The sequence below is a fragment of the Mastigoproctus giganteus genome, chromosome 9 (assembly GCF_048544385.1).
Source record: "Mastigoproctus giganteus isolate SK-2022 chromosome 9, ASM4854438v1, whole genome shotgun sequence".
NCBI lineage: Eukaryota > Metazoa > Arthropoda > Arachnida > Uropygi > Thelyphonidae > Mastigoproctus > Mastigoproctus giganteus.
In genome coordinates, this window is record NC_143583.1 from 221251249 (window position 1) to 221269403 (window position 18155).

Here is an 18155-nt window from a genome sequence, read left to right on the forward strand (position 1 = left end):
CATTATTACAGCTAATAACTTGTCCCAGATAAGTATATGACCGCACCTTTTCAATTACTGCTCTTTCAATCATTATTTCCCTTTCTGTGGCATACTTGTTCATCATTACTTTTGTTTTAGCCATATTCATCTTTAGTCCAAAATCTTTACTAACCGTGCATAACTGATTAAGATTTTCCTGTAATTCTTTGGGATCATGGCTTATGACCACAATTTCATCTGCAAATCGTAAATGGTTTAGGTACTTTCCGTTCACATTGACTCCTTTCTGCAACCAGCCCAATTTTAACAACTCTACAGTAATTTCATCTTGACCACAATGTCATCTGCAAATCGTAAATGGTTTAGGTACTTTCCGTTCACATTGACTCCTTTCTCAACCAGCCCAATTTTAACAACTCTACAGTAATTTCATCTTCCCCGGGGCTTTCCTGATTCATCATTTTCTTCAATGCATGTTCTGCCTCATCAGGAAGAATATCGGGTATGTCATACGTGTTGCTACTTTTCAATCCACCTTCCCCACTGCTGGCATCATTCCCTCGCTCCTTGTATAATTCTCTATAGTAGTCTGCTATTTGAATTATGCCTTCTCTGCTGTTTATAAGTACACCATCGCTATTCTTCAGTTTCAGTATCATTTGTCTTTCTGTATTACTGCTCATGGTTGCTGATTTAAATCCTTTGTTTTCCCTTAATGCCTGTTCTACTTTTCTTGTGTTAAATCTTCTTATGTCCTCTCTGAGTCTCTTTCTAATGGCTTTGTATAACTCAGTATACTCAATTTTCTCCCTGTCGGTGTTTTTCTTGCTCTTCATTTGTCATCTTCGGTTCATCATGACAAGTGTTTCTTGACTAATTTTTTCTTCTTTGGATTTCTTTTTCCCTATAGGTTTCTTGGGCTTTATCACTTTCAGAAAGTTGTAATATTCCTCGTCGATATCTTGGTCCTGAGCAGTCTGCAGAAGCTCAAACTTGTTCTTAAGTTGCAGAACATACTGCTTTTTCTCCTCCTCTGTTATCTCAAAGACCTTTGTATTATTTACTCGGGTCAGTTTTTTCCTTTCCTTTCCTACATCTATATCAAGTGTACATCTTACCATTCTGTGATCACTTCCAACATTTACCTTATTCAGGATGGTAACATCATTCACAATATATCTTCTGTTAGTGAGGATGAAGTCGTTATTTCATTAGTTGTTAATCCATTTGGACTCTTCCACTTTCTGTTTACCCTTTTCTTGAAAAAAAGTGTTCATTACTGACAGTCCTTGAGATTCTGCAAATTCCACAAGTCTTTCACCTCTTTTATTTCTTTCACCAATTCCAAAATTTCCTATAGTTCCTCTTTCTCTGCTGTTTTGTCTTTTTCCAACCTTAGCATTGAAGTCCCCCATAATAATAGTGTAGTGGGTTTTCTGCTCATCTAGAAGGCTCTCAATTTCGGTGTACATTTCTTCAACCTCTTCATCATCATGGCTTGATGTTGGTGCATAAATCATTATAATCTTTAGCTTGTACCTCTTAGAAATCTTGAGTATTAGTCTTGACACCCTTGGTGATGTACTTTTGAATTCCAAAATGTTTTTAAAATCTTTATGGACCAGAAAGCCAACTCCACCTTCGCTGCTTTCACTGTTTCCATTGGTGTTCAGCAGATTTCCACTTGATATACTTATAAGTGATTCATTTCTTCTTCTTGTTTCAGCCAAACTGATGATATTCCAATTCACATTTTGTAATTCCTTTTCCAGCTCTAATATCTTGTCTTCACCAATGAGTGATCTTACGTTATAACAGGCCAAGTTCGGTTTCCGTGCGTGGTAGCCTGGTCGTACCCAGAGATTCTTAGCACCCTCTGCTTCCACTCTGATCCTCTTGCTGCCGTAAGAGGGAGAGTGAAAGCTGCTGGGGACTGAGGGCCATTTGTTTTGTTGTGCTGTCATATGCTGGAGGGTTTGGTCTTTTCCTCTTCACGCTGACCAGGCCTCTTGAAGAGAACCACTCTACAGGTTCGTTGCCACCTAAGTGACGTAACAAGGCTTACCATCGAGAAGGTGTGCATGAATGGATTTTAGAGAAGCAGGCCAACCAGGCTTCTCCTAAATCTTCTGCAATAGAGAGATATTGGATCCATCAGTGTTTTAGGCTGTCTGATAACACACAGGATACCTGTTCCTTTCTAAGCCCCTAATTGCATACTGTGGGGTCTCAACTGATGGAAGTAATCATGGTTCTGAAAAAATCTTCCCATTAATTATTCAGTATTTTGATGTAAATGAAGGAGGGTTACAAACAAAATTAATTGAATTACAGAAGATGCCTAATGAGACTGCAGATACTATTTCTACGTATGTTAAAGAAACTCTTAAAAAAAATGGTTTGTGTGAAAAATGTATTGCATTCACTGGGGACAATTGCAATACAATGTTTGGAGGACTGAGATGAAATGAAGAAGGGAATAATGTCTTTGCAAAATTAAAGAAATTGTTGCATTACAAGACTTTGATTGGAGTGGGCTGCCTTGCACATATTTTGAACAATTGTCTTCAGAATGCCACAGAACTTTGGGAAGTTGATGTAGAGAACATTGTTTTTAAAATTTACCAGTATTTTCATAATTACACAGTCCAGACTGAAGAGCTTAAGGAATACTGTGAGTTTGTTGAGATTGAATATAGACAGCTCTTTTCTCACAGCAAGACAAGATGGCTTTCATTATTTCCAAGCATCACAAGGCCCATAGATACGTTTCCAGCTTTACAGGCTTATTTTCTGTCCCAAGAAAAACCTCCCATTGTGATTAAAAGGTTCTTTGAAAATGAATTTAGTGAGATTCATCTTTGGTTCATGCAATCACTTATGAGTGTATTCCCTACACACACAACGAATTGAAAGGGAGAGTAACTCAGCTGCAGAAGTGCCAGATGTCTTAGTCTCAGTGAAAGAAATTACCTTGAAACGGATGGATCACAACTTCATGTCATTAAGAGTAAAGGAAATCATCATTTACTCTTAATGACATGAAGAGTAAAGGAAATCATCATTCATCAAGAGGAGTGTTTCCATTTACAATGGATTTCCTCAGCCTACAAGTTATTTCTTATTAGGAATTTTTTCCCGCCATAAAGTGTGGTTCAAGGTGTCTTGGTCAGTTAAGCCTCGGGCTGTCATGCACTCCCGTACTCCATCCATCCATGTCCTCCTAGGTCTTCCTCTTCTCCTTCCAGGAGGTATCCATTCCAGGATAGCCTTTGGATATCTGTTTTCTTGCATCCGTTTTACATGTCCATACCATGTTAGATGCTTTTCTTTGATGGTGTCAATAATAGTCTTTTTCACTTCCATTTTTTCCCTTATGTCTTCATTCTGTTTTCTGTCTCTTCTAGAAGTTCCTGCCGAGCGTCTCCAAAAATCCATTTCTGTGGAGAGTAATTTGTTTTCCGCTCGCCTATTCAATGTCCAGGTTTCCGCTCCATACAATAGAAGACTTTGTACAATCGTTTGAAATATAAGTTTCTTTGTTTTATTTAGGATATTTTTGCTCCACAGAACAGAGTTTAACATGCTGATAGCCTTTCTGCCGTCTGTAAAGGAAATGCTATACAAAAAGCATGATGGACTTGTACTTGAATGTGAAAAGTTTTCTAGTGATAGATACAAAAAATCTGTATAGAAATTGCATGGAATATTTAGATAAGTGGCTTCACCATATGGAATCCATTTCCTGTTTTATGTGGATGAAAATGGATGCAGTGCCAAGCTGGAACAATGTAGAATGTTCTATTTCCTATTTGATTGACAAAGGGATAACAATTGATGATGTTGAGTGTTTTGACCAATTTAACAATTTGAAGAAATTTTTTGAGGCTCAAATGAATAATAAAGACTTTAAAAACATGTTTATACATGAAAAGTGGGTCAAATATTTTAGTAATTCAAAAAAATATTGAATTCCATTCAGAATTGTTGAAAATTTGCCCAGTTTTTCTTTGCAATTCCTCCTCACAATGCAAATGTAGAGTATTCTCTCTAATGCAAAGTCAGTGGACGAAAGAAAGGAATAGGTTAAATGTCAGTTCTGTAAAAGGTATTTTGTTTTTGCAGTACAATTTCAAACATATGTCATGCATTGATTTTTACACATATTTGAGAGGCAATCCAGAGCTATTGAAAGAAATAATTTCTCAAGACAAATATGAATGTACTAATCCTAAATATCAGTAAATGTGATTTACATTGTCTTTATTTTATTATTTGCATAATATATTTGTCCTCTTTTTTAATCCAAGATGAACTTTTTCTCCTCTTTTTATTTGCTCCAAAACATGTAAATGTCCTCTTTTTATGAGTGCAGAAGATGGTAACCCTACATAACATAGTATCAAAAACTTTCCTGAAATCCAAGTATATGACATCAAAGTTATTTTTTGCATCCAGTTCCTTTGTGACCACATCATAGTATCCAATCAAATCGGTCAGACAAGATTTCCCCTTAACAAATCCATGTTATGTCTGAATTATTACTGCAGTCTTGTCTAGATGATCCTAGTGCTTCTTTAACCAGTGACTCCATTATTTTCCATAGAACAGAGGTTAAACTAACAGGTCTCTAATTACTTTTGTCACCCTTTGATCCCCCTTTATGAATTGAGGATACATTTGCACATCTGCAGTCAGTGGGGACCTCCCTTGAGTCCTAAGATGACTTTTTTCTGCATTACTTATAACTTGCTCTCCCATATAATTGTAATTATTGTTGAAATATAATTTCTGAATTGGGATTTATTAACTTGTTACACAATCAGATACTTACGATAGAGATCCGAGTATAAGTTAAGAAATTTGGATGCTTTCAAAATCAAAAATACCTGAGTCGCCTTATGTATGGGTTATGTCAGATTTCTATATAACAGAGTAAACCTTATGTTAATAACAGTTATACATTAGAGCAAAATCTGTCTTCTGAGTTCTTTATAGAATTAGCACACATTTATTTTGTTATAGATTATGGTATATTTATTTTGTTATAGATTATGGTATATTTATTTTGATACCTATCTTTGTTTTGTGGAACAAATTTGGGTCTTGTATTTCTTAGCTTTTATAGAATCTATTTGTTGTTGCAAAGTGGTCGGAAATTGTTATTAAAGTGTCTTTGTTTTAATTGGAAGTGCAGTCAATAGTACTGGTAATCATAAAAAAAACTAATCTTATGAATTATTTCATAAAAGTGCATATGGCTGAAATAATTGAAAACAAGTATCATACAAAATATAAATTGAATCAAACTACATTTCCCAAGTGTTTGCCAATTAAATAATTTTTCAGTTTCGTGCAGTTGCTTAATCAATTAATATTAAAGAAATGATAAACAGTCTTTGATTTTATAAAATATATTAATATAAATATTCTGTTCAGTTACTACCAAAAAAGGTTTGGATAAAATAGTTTTGCACACTTCACCTGTTTCAATTTGCTGAAATAATGAATTTGCATTCAGTGAGATAATTTTATTAATACAAATATGATTGGATTTCTGTATAGGTCATTCTTATTATCACATCCTATTTATATATATATAAATGTCCTATCGATGATCTATCAAACTTTTGCAAGTAGAGATAGGGACGTGATAATCCCATTATATAAGGCTTTTGTTAGACCACACTTGGAATACTGTGTTCAAGTATGGAGACAGCACCTGAAGAAAGACATCGAGCTTCTTGAAAGGGTGCAGAGACGGGTAACTCGCCTAGTGAGATCGGCAAAAGGGTGTCCTTATGAAGAAAGACTTCGAATATGTGGGTTGCAGAGTTTGGAAACTAGGCACCTTAGAGGAGATTTGATTGAGGTGTTTAAGGCTGTGAGAGGGATCAGTAAAATGAATGAGGACGAAATTTTCAAGATTATAAATGATGCTAGAACTAGGGGACATAAATTCAAGTTACGGGGGGAAATGCTTAGATTGGACTGCAGGAAGTTTTATTTTAGCCAGCGAGTTATAAATTATTGGAATAAGTTGCCTTCATGGGTGGTAGAGGCCGACAGTTTGGGGAAATTCAAAGGTCATCTGGATAGTACTGTCGAGTAAGGGAAGTGCATAGGATGATAGGTTTAATTTCCTTTTTTTTTTTATTAATTATTATTATTTATGTCTTTTTGTTTTTATCATTGTTTTGTTCGGATTGGCTGGTGCAGCATAAGCCATAGGCTTTCTTGCACCATGCGGCCATTACTAATACTAATATATTATTTTTTTTGTCTTTACTAATTTTGCAACTACTTCAGTTTTCCTGTTTTGTATGTCTTGAATTCAGAAAATTCCATTTTTATGTCTTTCTTTACTCTCTGTCATGATATATTTTCCTACAGATAACAGTATTGGGTCTCTATTTTTATATTACCTTCTGTTGTAATCTGAGGTTGTACATTGGATATTATTATTATTACATAAATTTGTTTTTACCTTCTTCTAGTATTACCTTAAGCCTTCCATTCTTCCATTCTAAATTTTAAGGTGTTTAGTTGCTAGGATTTCCTGTATTGGTTGATTTCTCGCATTATTTCTTGATTATTATTTTTTTTTTAGAGTGTAAAGTTACTCTTACTCGACAGTTTAATATAGGTTATTAATTTCTCCTTTCATAATAATTTTTCTCTAAGCAGGGTCTTCTTTTTGAGATTGAGCATTTATGCTTCCATCTTGCACAAGGTATTACAATTCTTTTCATTTTTGTCTTTCTACTTTTAAGATTGCTTCTATTAACATTCCTGTTACATTACTTACTGGGTAGGTTTATGCTCTTATTTACCATATTTCCCCATGTATAAGATGCTCCCATGTATCAACCCTGGGGGCTCACATCTGGTGAGTATGGGCTTGGCACACTGAGCTGGATATCATCATTCTTCTCTTTCTTGGTGATTCCCTTCTACTTTTGACTCTCTCTCTCTCTCTCTCTCTCATAGGGTTACTCTGGAACTTTTTTTTTGCCTGGTGCAACATAAGCCTCAGGCTTCCTTGCATCATATGGATATTAATAATAGTAATAATAATAAGACGCACCTTAATTTTGGGGCCCGAAATTTGAAAAATAAATGTATTACATAAATTTATTGAATTCAAGTTTTATTCATCATAAAATTCATACAACTCATCACTGTCAAAACTCCCATCCATTAGCTTGTCCTCATCTGTGTCTGGTGACGAATCACTGTCTTCATATATGCCCCTCGTCCTTAGTTCCATCTATGGCATTTGAAATGTCACACTTCTTAAATTACTTGACAATGATCTCAATCTTGATATTATCCCAGGATCTTTTCACCCCAGGTACAAACTTCTCCTATAGTTGGTTTCTTCACTCTTCCTGATGGTGTCATATTGTCCCCAGAAGACTTCATCCATCGGTTCTATTCGGCTCTCATGGCAGCTTTGAATGGTTTGTTAATGCTGACATCAAGTGGTTGGAGCTGGGATGTCAAGCCTCCAGGTATGACTGCAAGTTTTGTTTTTTGCTCTGCAGCAATCTTCTTTAGATAGTATGAATCAGAGCTGTACTACTCAGCAGCAATCTTCTTTGTATTTTTTGTTATGTGTGCCCTGAACTGATCAAGCAACAATAGGGCAGGTTTGTGTAAGAGCCCACCTGGTCTCCTGCTCCAAACTTTCTCAAACCAGATCTTCATCCCATCCTGATGTGGACAATCATTCCTCGAGGAATGGCTTCTTTTGGCATTGTTTTGTGTTTGAAAATCAGCATAGGAGGCAGCTTGGTTCCGTCGGTACAACAAGCTAGAACAACTGTATAATGACTCTTTTCATGTCCACTTGTCTTCACAGTTACAGTTTTCACCCCCTTCTTATCAACAGTTCTGTTACTTGGGACATCAAATTGAAGGGGGACTTTGTCCATATTTGCAATCTGTCCCAACTCAAACTGATGTCTTCCGACATTGAATGACAAAACGATGAAATTCAAGGACCTTCTGCTCATAGCTTTCAGGCATCTTTTGGGCAAGTCTGGTGCATGTATGCATGCTTAGTCCATTCCGTTTCATGAACCTGAAGCACCAATTGTGTCCTCCTTTGAAATCAGTACTTCTTTTTCATTAGCAATTCTTCTTGCCTCATGCTGAACCATCTTTGTGGACACAGGAATTCCAATTGCCCTTTGCTCCTCAATCCACATCTTCAATTCCCTCTCTAAATCAGGCTGTTTTGCTGACTTGCCTCTAATGGCCTTCTTCTGCCGTGGCGTTTTTAGTAGGGTTTCTTCTTCCTGTAGCCAGTCTCGGATTGTTTTCTCAGTTGGAGGAGGAGGAGGACCAACCTTACGTTCAGCAGCACGATTTCCATTAACTTTTGCAAACTGGATCACTTTTAACTTGAATTCAGCACTGTACAAAAATCTTATCTGAGTCATTTCTGGGCAGAACGTGGCAAAATGTAACCTAATATACCGGTAACAAGTGCAAAACAATGAGCACAAAGACAACAAGGGCAAAAAAGCGGGAAATGCAAGTAAAAAAAAAAAAATCTACAACCACTGTATAAGATGCACTCAGTTTTTAGACCCCAAATTTTTCGAAAAAAGGTGCATCTTATACATGGGGAAATACGGTATATTCTTGATACTTTTCTTCTTTTTTTTTTTTTTTTGCACATATCTTTTTACTTTCTTTATCTCCTAAGCCATTTTCTTAAGCATATAGTATGGGATAGGAAATCATCATCTGTGCCAAGGCCCTCTTTTTCGAGGATAGAATTTATTGATCTCAGCGGGCCCAAGTATTGTTATTTTTGGCAATGTACAGCTAACCATCCATATATTTTTCTGTGTAATCTATGTACTATTTATTGGTTGCAATCTTTTTTCTTCTTTCACATCTACCAGTTACATTACTTCCTTTACATTTGTGGCATACCTTTTGGACATGTCAATTTATTATCAGTAAATTTACATTCTGTACTTTGTACAGAATGTAAATTTATCATCACAGCCCATGCAGTTTATAAATCTGTCATATTACCGTCATAACCAGTTACTATTGTTCATTGGTCTGAATGTACAAATCCTGGATGGATTGTCATGGTTGTGATCCTCTGATGTATCGATGTTTAAAATATTTGTTTTTTTCTCCAGTTCTTGGCCTTCTAATAATAAATTTTTCCATAATGTTTAAAATATTTTTTATTTTTATTTTAATACCAAATTTCCTTAGCCTTTATGCATCAATATTGATACTAAGTAATTATAAGCTATCGTACAGTGTAGTTCTTATATAGTTTTTTCTTAAATTTTTTTACCATCTTTTTGCCATTTTGAAAGCTTAAAAAATTAAGCTTTTAAAATTCTTCTCGTCTTATTTTTCTACTTTCCTTTATTACTTTTTTTTTTTCGCACATTTTTAATTTCAAAATTTTAATTTATATTTGTGTATGTGTGTGTATTTTGTATATAATTAATTTTTTTTTTCTGATAATTTTTTCTACATCTCAGGATGCAGGATGACCAAGTTGAAGATCAGAGAGCTTCATTTATGTCTTCTGTTCCTAATGTGACTTCTTATAAGATGGAATCTGCAACAGAGGGGACTGAATTTATAGTTCTAAAAGTATATCTCAGTAGTGGAAACTTTAGTGTTATTCGAGTGGGAAATGACACAAACATGAGGGTAATTGTGAAAATTTTAATCTTTTAGTTACTAAGCCCTTTTAACCTTTATCATTTCAAAGATCATTATTTCTTTATTGTGAATAGGTTTCCGGCATCTAAATTTTTTAGAGTCCACAGTCTAACGAAGGACCCTTATAATGTCACTCTGTTGTCTGGTTGTTCATCTGTCACAGCATTGTATCTCTGGAACCACTCAAACTATTGACTTGAAATTTTGCATGGGTTTGTACGTCATGTGGGCTAACATAATGCCATATTGATTGTTGTTGACAAAAATTTGTTTGCGAAATGGGGGAGGGGGACAAAAAATGTTGTATACGACCTAAAGCTTATTATATGCCATTGGAAAGAGCTCAGTGAGTAGATTTAAAATATTTTTTAAATTAAAAATGGTGGCGCTAGACAGAAAAAGGTAATTTTCATGTCCCTCCCCCTCTATTTCCGTCGCTAATGGGGCTAAAAATTTAAAAATCACATTAGCTATGCGTTATTCGATGCTATTCCGATTGAAATCTGTCATTTACTTTTTGTGTTAAAATTAAAAAAACATTTTTTTATTGTACTTTGATAATGTGCTTTTTTGTACTAAGTAACTCTCCTTTTGGTGACAAAAAATGTTGCTAAATAGTTAGTTAATAATTCTATAAAGGTCATTTATAAATTTTGCAATGGGAAGTATTTTTTAACAGTTTTCAAAGCTGGAGTTGCCCCGGCAAGGAGGTACTCAGAGAGCAAGCATTGAGGTGGCGGTGGTGGGAAGGTGCCTGTGTGGAGAAGTCAGAGTCACTTCTCCCACCCTTGTAATTCACAACAACTGGAAAGATCCAAATAGACAATGTTTTTGTTAGTTCCTCAGTTTTAGGCCAAGCTGGGGTACTAGAAACTTTTTTCAGTTACCATAAAGCTCTCTATTTTGAGACACTACACTAACGACCATTCGTGACTATGGACCCTTCATCCTGAGTGCCCGGTACTCAATAATTGACTGATTTATTAGTTATAATAATTCTTAATTGTAATAGATTTGTAATCACTCTGTAATTCATTTGAATTCAATTCCTATAATGAAATTTAAAAAAATATATATAATTAGCTAACTTTTTGCAAACAGTCTGTGTCTTGAAACAGGCCTATGGGGCTGGGAATTTCCATACTATAATAATTAATGATAGACACCAGCCAGGAATTAAACTAAAAATTTACTATACAATGAAATAATATACAATGAAATATGATGCAAATAAAATAAAACACTGATTAAATTATAGTTAAAATATAGTTAAAAACAATAAAATTAATTAAAATAAACTAGGTTAAAAGCGATAAAACAATACAATCTGGAGCTTTCGGAGAACTGCCGTCTCCTTCTTCAACAGCATACTACCAGTGCTAAAACACATCCTTAAGTAGCCGGTCCATGGCACTCATGCACGTGATCATCAGACACATGATCTACATTCTCCATGCGCGTATCGGAAATGGAAGTGGCTCGGGAGCGTGTCAAACAGAAACGGTCATCCCTTCTGAGGACAACTGCCTCAAACAGGGGGTGTAAACGGATCCCCCTGTCCCTATTAATAGTATTGTGACTGGATGAACCGATTCGCAAGCTCTCGAGCCACTTGCGTTCCCAAAATCCATGGGCGCGGTCGGTAATGACCGCGTCTTCAGGGGAGATCCGATGCTGCTTTTCCCAGAAATGCTCTGCCACAGCAGACCTCGCATAGTTAGCAGTCTTGATAGCGGTCGTGTGTTCCCCCAGACGGTCCTTTAAACGTGTTTAAGCAGCATCGGATCTCCCTGAAGACGCGGTCATTACCGACCGCGCCCATGGATTTTGGGAACGCAAGTGGCTCGAGAGCTTGCGAATCGGTTCATCCAGTCACAATACTATTAATAGGGACAGGGGGATCCGTTTACACCCCCTGTTTGAGGCAGTTGTCCTCAGAAGGGATGACCGTTTCTGTTTGACACGCTCCGAGCCACTTCCATTTCCGATACGCGCATGGAGAATGTAGATCATGTGTCTGATGATCACGTGCATGAGTGCCATGGACCGGCTACTTAAGGATGTGTTTTAGCACTGGTAGTATGCTGTTGAAGAAGGAGACGGCAGTTCTCCGAAAGCTCCAGATTGTATTGTTTTATCGCTTTTAACCTAGTTTATTTTAATTAATTTTATTGTTTTTAACTATATTTTAACTATAATTTAATCAGTGTTTTATTTTATTTGCATCATATTTCATTGTATATTATTTCATTGTATAGTAAATTTTTAGTTTAATTCCTGGCTGGTGTCTATCATTAATTATTATAGTAAACAGTCTGTGGTGTGCAGTAGTTGATTCTCATTTACTTCCTGCAATGTTTGCTTACAGGGGTGAAGAAACCATGGAATAGTTTAATATCTTTTTGTGGTATTGAAATATTGTACATGGCCACTATCAAGCTATAAAAACAATTGTCTGTAGGACTACATCCTGCCTTTAATACTTTCTCTACTGCCAGTTCTGATCTGACTATCTCTTAATTTCACAAGATTGTCAACCTCAACCACCCAAAAGAGGCAGTTTATTCCAGTGGTTAATAGCATGCTGACTAAAACTTTCTTAGATCCAGTCTGTTTGTTTTTCTTCTTAGATTATATTTTATAATTTATTAATATTCATCTAATTTCCATTCATATAATGATACTTAACACCCACCCACCCACCCACCCACACACACACACACACCCACCCACACACACACACACACACACACACACACACACACAGTTGGCTTTGCATTAATAACACCTACCTAATATCTTGTGGGACCACCTTTTGCTCATAATACAGCCTATATACATTTTGGCATAGATCCTACTAAGTATTACATGGTAATGTTATCCATGTGTTGCACAGGGCATTTGTTAATGCCTGCACATTGTCATGTGAATGGTAATAGTATCAAATGTCATTTTCCTTTAAGTCTCAAATACTCCACTGGAAAGTTGGGTGGCTTGGGAATGGAAAGTCGGGTGGCTTTGGGAGGATAGAGAATTTATTGTCACATTCCTGAAACCAGTTTGCAACTGCTGGGCCTTGGAGCATGTCATATTGTCATGTTGATAAATGCCAGCATTGTTCTCTTTATTCTGTAATTGATGTCTCTTCTGATTATGTCTAAATCAAGGGGCAAGTACTTCCGGGACCTGGAGAGTAGGTGTGCTGGCAGTACAGTACAGTAAGACACTTGCTGTGGTTAGTACAGCCAGGCCTTGCATAATGCGAGTTCCATTAACGTGTTTTTAAGTTACCCCCGATTTGAAAAAACTATACCATTTTTCACTTTATGTGATGCAAATTGCCAGTGGTTAATAGCAGTCAACACTGTTAAAATATTTCTGCAACAGTAATTTCTTCATTGTGTATTTTATTTTATGTCAGAGGTTCCCAAACTTTCTCGGTTCACAGCGCCCTTAGTGTCTCAGTAATTTTTTCACGGCTCACCTAGACCAAAAGAAATACCTAACAGTTCCGTTTAGTAGTTAGGCCCAAACAACTTAATAAGAAATGTTGAAACTGTGAATTACCTCAAGCTAGTAGTTCGCTTGGTGTCCGACAGATGTTGAGTATCGCTGTTTCCCTCAAATTTAAAATATTCTGTGGTGCACAGTTTGGGAACCGCTGTTTTATGCAATAAACATTTAATTCCATAATTATTTTCATTATCTTTTACATTGTATACAGTTAAAAAGTTATATAAAAGGTATTTTTAAAATTCTTTATGGACATTCCAGAAGGTCAAGGACCAATTATAATTTTTCCTATTGATTATTGTATTCGATTAATTAATGCGTTTCTGTTTTGCGCGATGCACTCACGGGATGAATTAATCACGTTAATCGAGGCCAGCGTGTAGTATGATACGGTGGTTGGAATCTAGTTTAGCTTTGTTTTCAGCCCTTGTGAATGGTCATGTGCTTACACCATAAGTAATGACTGGGATAAAGATTTTCTTATAAATAAATGTGCAAGGGTCTTCCTTTTTAGTCCCCAATCAGTACAGCTGATTTCTTGCTATGGTGCCAGTGTAGTTTCTTACTTTTTTTTTTAGCTGCATACATAAGGTGTGGGTGGAAGGTCAGTTTGATGGCAGAGATATCTAAGTATTTTAATTCATTGACCAAGGCCTTATCAAAATAAGGTTTTTCCTTATTTTGATTTGTGGCTGTGTTCTTATGTTCAGGTTGCTTTTTCAAAGGATTGATTTAGTTTTAGTATTGGAAATTACTAATTTGTGGGTTTGGCCCAGTCCTGTAATGAATTTAAAGCAAGAAGTGCTCACTTTCTAAAGTAGCTCTAATGTTGGTTTTCACAAGCAAGACAAGATGATCTGTTTGCAAAGGCAACCTTATCAGTCTGGCCAATATCCATCCCCAGGAATTTATCCAGAACTAGGATCCCTTGGGATTAAGTTTTGGAGCCCTGTTTCTGGAATTTTCAGTTGAAATCGGGTCTTAAAGTCAAATTCTTTGTCTGACTGAAGGTTTGCATTTAAATAGAAAGTCTCTAGTGAGAGAAGGATTAGTCTTTCTAAAATCCTCCCTAAAACAGACAACAAGGTCTGTAGGATTTAGAATCCATTGGTCATTTTAAGACCAGATTTCAGGTGGAGAGAATATTCGCCTTGCTGGACAATTATACAATTGTATGACATGGTGGGTGAAACATTTCGTAGTATGAATTCTAATAATTTCAATTTCAATTAAGTCATGTCCCAGGCACTTATTACTTTTAGTTCTGTTCATTGCAGTTGTGAATTTTTCAGTAGTTATATCAACTCATGGGATTTTGTCAATGATATACAGAAAATTTGCTAGCAGGGATAAGGAAGTGATTATCCATTTGTATAAGGCCCTGGTTAACCTGTATCTTGAGTACTGCATACAGATCCTGGAGGCTTCGGTTTAGGAGGGATGTGGATCTGCTGGAACAGGTGCAGAGAAGGGCAACCAGATTGGTGAAAGGGAAAAAAAAGGATGCTCTTACCTAGAAAGGCTTCAGTTCTGTAAACTGCAGCATCTTCATACTAGACACCTACAGGGAGATCTGATTGAAGAGTTTAAAGTCTTGAACAGATTGAGTAAGCAGAATGTTAATGGTATTCTTCCACTTGATAAGACTAAAAACATGAGGGGGATGTGAATTCAAGTTGAGGAAGGATGGTTGCAGGAAAGGTGTGGGGAAGTTTGCTTTCAGTGCATGGATGGTTGATTGTTGGACAGTTGAAATCAAAAGTGCTTTCATCTGTTGTTTTGGAAATGAAGTGGGTAAGTTGAATAAATTTAAGGATGAACTAGACAAATTTGTGGAGGGTAAGGATGGGTGAACTTGTAGGAGTGTTTTTTTTTTTTTTTTTTTTTTGGCCGATGCTATATAAGCTTGCTTTCTTGCATCATTTGCCATTACTACTGCTACTGGTATAATTTCACATTTTGCAAACCATAGTCTTTTAAAATGTAAAGATGAATCAAGTCTAGAAAAAAAAACATTTTTGTGTATCCTTGGCAGGAGTAAATGAGATGTGAGGGATAAAAGATTAAGTAGTAGAAGAGATAGCCTTTGGAGAAGGCTATCTAGATTGCCATTTTTGTAATATAATCTTCCATCGATTAATCTTTATCTTTTTAGGATCGGCTGTAATATCTAAAGAAATATCTGCAAAATTTAGTGATAAACTTTTATGATAACTTTAAATATTAATTTGAAGTGGTGGAGTTCATGCTAAAACTTGTAATGCATGAGTACTGTTCTGCACATCCTTACCATTTCCAGAAGAAAAGATCATTGAGTAGTTGACAATTGTGCTTGGACAGTGAGAAGGGCAGCACATCTAAACTAGATACAGAAGCTGTACATTGCAATAGGTATGAAAACACTTATAAAGTAGGCATAAGGTATTATTCTTTAATCCTCAGTCATGCCTAGACACTGAAGATCATAGCAGCAAAGTTTTTTACTTTCATAGTAGTGTGATTCTGGATATGTGGAAAGAAGAAAAACAATCATCAAATAGGACATGAAAATGTTTGTCTTAACAAGTGGAGTCCCTTGATACTTGACAACAGGTCTCACATAGTTTAGCTTTCCATGTAATATCATAATTTTTTTTTTTGTTACAGAAACAGTTAATTTTTTGACAGCTGTTCAGTCAAAAAGCCTAGAAAGAAGAGTATTAGCTTGTATCTCTCTCTCTCTTTCTCTCTCTCTCTCTCTAAAGAGTTCCCTGAATTTCTGTGAACAGTGAGTGACAAGTCATCGGCATAAACCAATTTTGTATATTATTAAGATCAGCATTATTAGTAAGCCAGTCATCTAAAACGAGGTTCCATTCTATGGGACGAAAAATAGACCCTTGGATACAACCTTGAGAGACAGATCTGGAGATAGACTGGAATTTCGTTCTGGCTTGTATAGAGCAGTTTGAAAAGTAACTTTTGAACAGGAGGAAGAGTGAATAAGGACAAATTGCCAGACAAAGCCTACAAATAATACCCCCCCCCACCCGAGAGTGTTGAAAGTGCTTTCAAAATCCATGAATTCCCAAGGCTGTATTTATAGAGCGCTTGCGTTATTCTTTTCCACAATTCATACTCTGGTAAGGTCTGATTAAGTTGGTAGGCCAACTTGATCAGACCCCAATTATAATTTATGATAAAACCTGATACAATATAAAAAAAGCAGACTTGAACAAGTATATTGCAACCCTAGGTTCCTTACTTCTGGCAGACTTCCCCCCCAAGACAAAAACCACCTGCATCCAAACAAACAGGTTCTGAGGCTAAATCATTAAAAACCACCTGCATCCAAACAAACAGGTTCTGAGGCTAAATCATTAAAAACCACCTGCATCCAAACAAACAGGTTTTGAGGTAAATCATTTACCTGATCATTTAGCCACAAAATCGCTGCAAAGGGTGAACCAAGCAAGGAAGAATTTTCAAAGATCTCCAGAACTAACTGGTTGCCAGCTACAGTATATGCCTGAAGTGGTGGAGTTTATGGAATAAGAAATACTCTAAGAAATTCCTACACAAGCTTTATTAGGCAAAAGAAGAAAGAATCGTGGCAAACACTTGTCGGTACCTCGGGTAATGCCAACCTCCATTTGGGTTTCGCATTACCAGAATCATTACCAACAAGCTGCCAAAAGGAGATGTGGTAAACACCACAAACACTGTGACAGGACAGAATGTTTCCACACTTGGGAAGAAACAGGGAATAATATCTTGGATGCTCTGTTTCCATTAGATGACGAATCTCTCACGCAGGAACAAACTGCATTTGTAATGAAAATAAAAAATACTCAACCACAGTAATCTAACCACCTTTTATCAACTGTGTTGTACCACACAGTTGATAAATTACTCCAGGGTTACAACTTCAACTGCTATTTTTCAGTAATATTTAAAGTGATATTTCATATTTCAGAGTACTTCAACTGCTATTTCTCGGCCCATTGATCCAGCTTTCTTAGATCTTGTTGCACCTGATTACTGTCATAAACTACCCTGCCAACCTTTGTATCATATGCAAACTTACACATTAAGGCTGATATACTTTCATCATTATCATTAATAAATATTTAAAGCAACAATGGGTTCAGCATTGAGTCCTGGAGGGCTCCACTAATAACCAGTTCGACATTAGTCCTTATTTCCTTATTAGTCCTCATTGATAACCACTCTGTCTTCTCCCATTCAGTCATCTCTTTTATCTATAGCAGTAGCCTGCTTTTAATTATTCAAAATTATTTAATATTTAATTTTCAAAATTTAATGTCCATGCTGCAACTGCAGTATAATTGCACCCCTGTCTGGATGGTCCTGCATTACTTCTTTAACCAGTGACTCCATTATTTTCTCGGAAACACCGAGCTAACAGGTCTGTAATTATTCATTCCCTCTGATCCCCTTTGTGAATCGGTGCGACATTTGTATATCTCCAGTCTATAGTTGATATGTCACTCTGGGGTTACTGCTTCCTGTATGTAGTACTTTACATTTGTTAATTTTAAACTTCATTTGTCACTTTTCAGCCCATCTGCTCAACTTTTCTAGATCCTGTTGCAGCAGCGTACTGTCATTAGTGTCCTTAACAACCCTGCCAACCTCTGTATCATCTGCAAACTTAGACATTAAGCTTGATATACCATCATCAGTATCATTTATAAATACAGAAAACAACAATGGACCCAACACTGAACCCCGAGGGACTCCACTAATAACAATAGTCCACGATGAGCAGTATCCATTGATTACTACTCTGTCTTCTCCCACTCAACCATCCCTTTATTCATAGCAGCAATTTGATTCCAATGCCACACTGCTCCAATTTGTTCAGCAGTCTTCCACGTGCAACAGTATCAAAAGCCTTTCTATGATCCAAATTAGCATTAGCATTAGCATTAGTAGAGGCATTTGAT

The 18155-nt window shown here is 36.3% G+C and overlaps 1 protein-coding gene across 1 annotated transcript in view; it reads left to right on the forward strand.

Annotated features, from left to right (window-relative positions):
- The window catches only part of LOC150081130 (focal adhesion kinase 1-like), a 1307299-nt gene that overhangs the window by 24152 nt on the left and 1264992 nt on the right, over window positions 1-18155 (forward strand). Inside the window, exon 2 of the mRNA XM_090380936.1 lies at window positions 9507-9681. Coding sequence (XP_090237062.1) covers window positions 9508-9681 — 174 coding nt within the window. The 5' untranslated portion in view covers window position 9507. The remainder of the gene's footprint in view (window positions 1-9506; window positions 9682-18155) is intronic.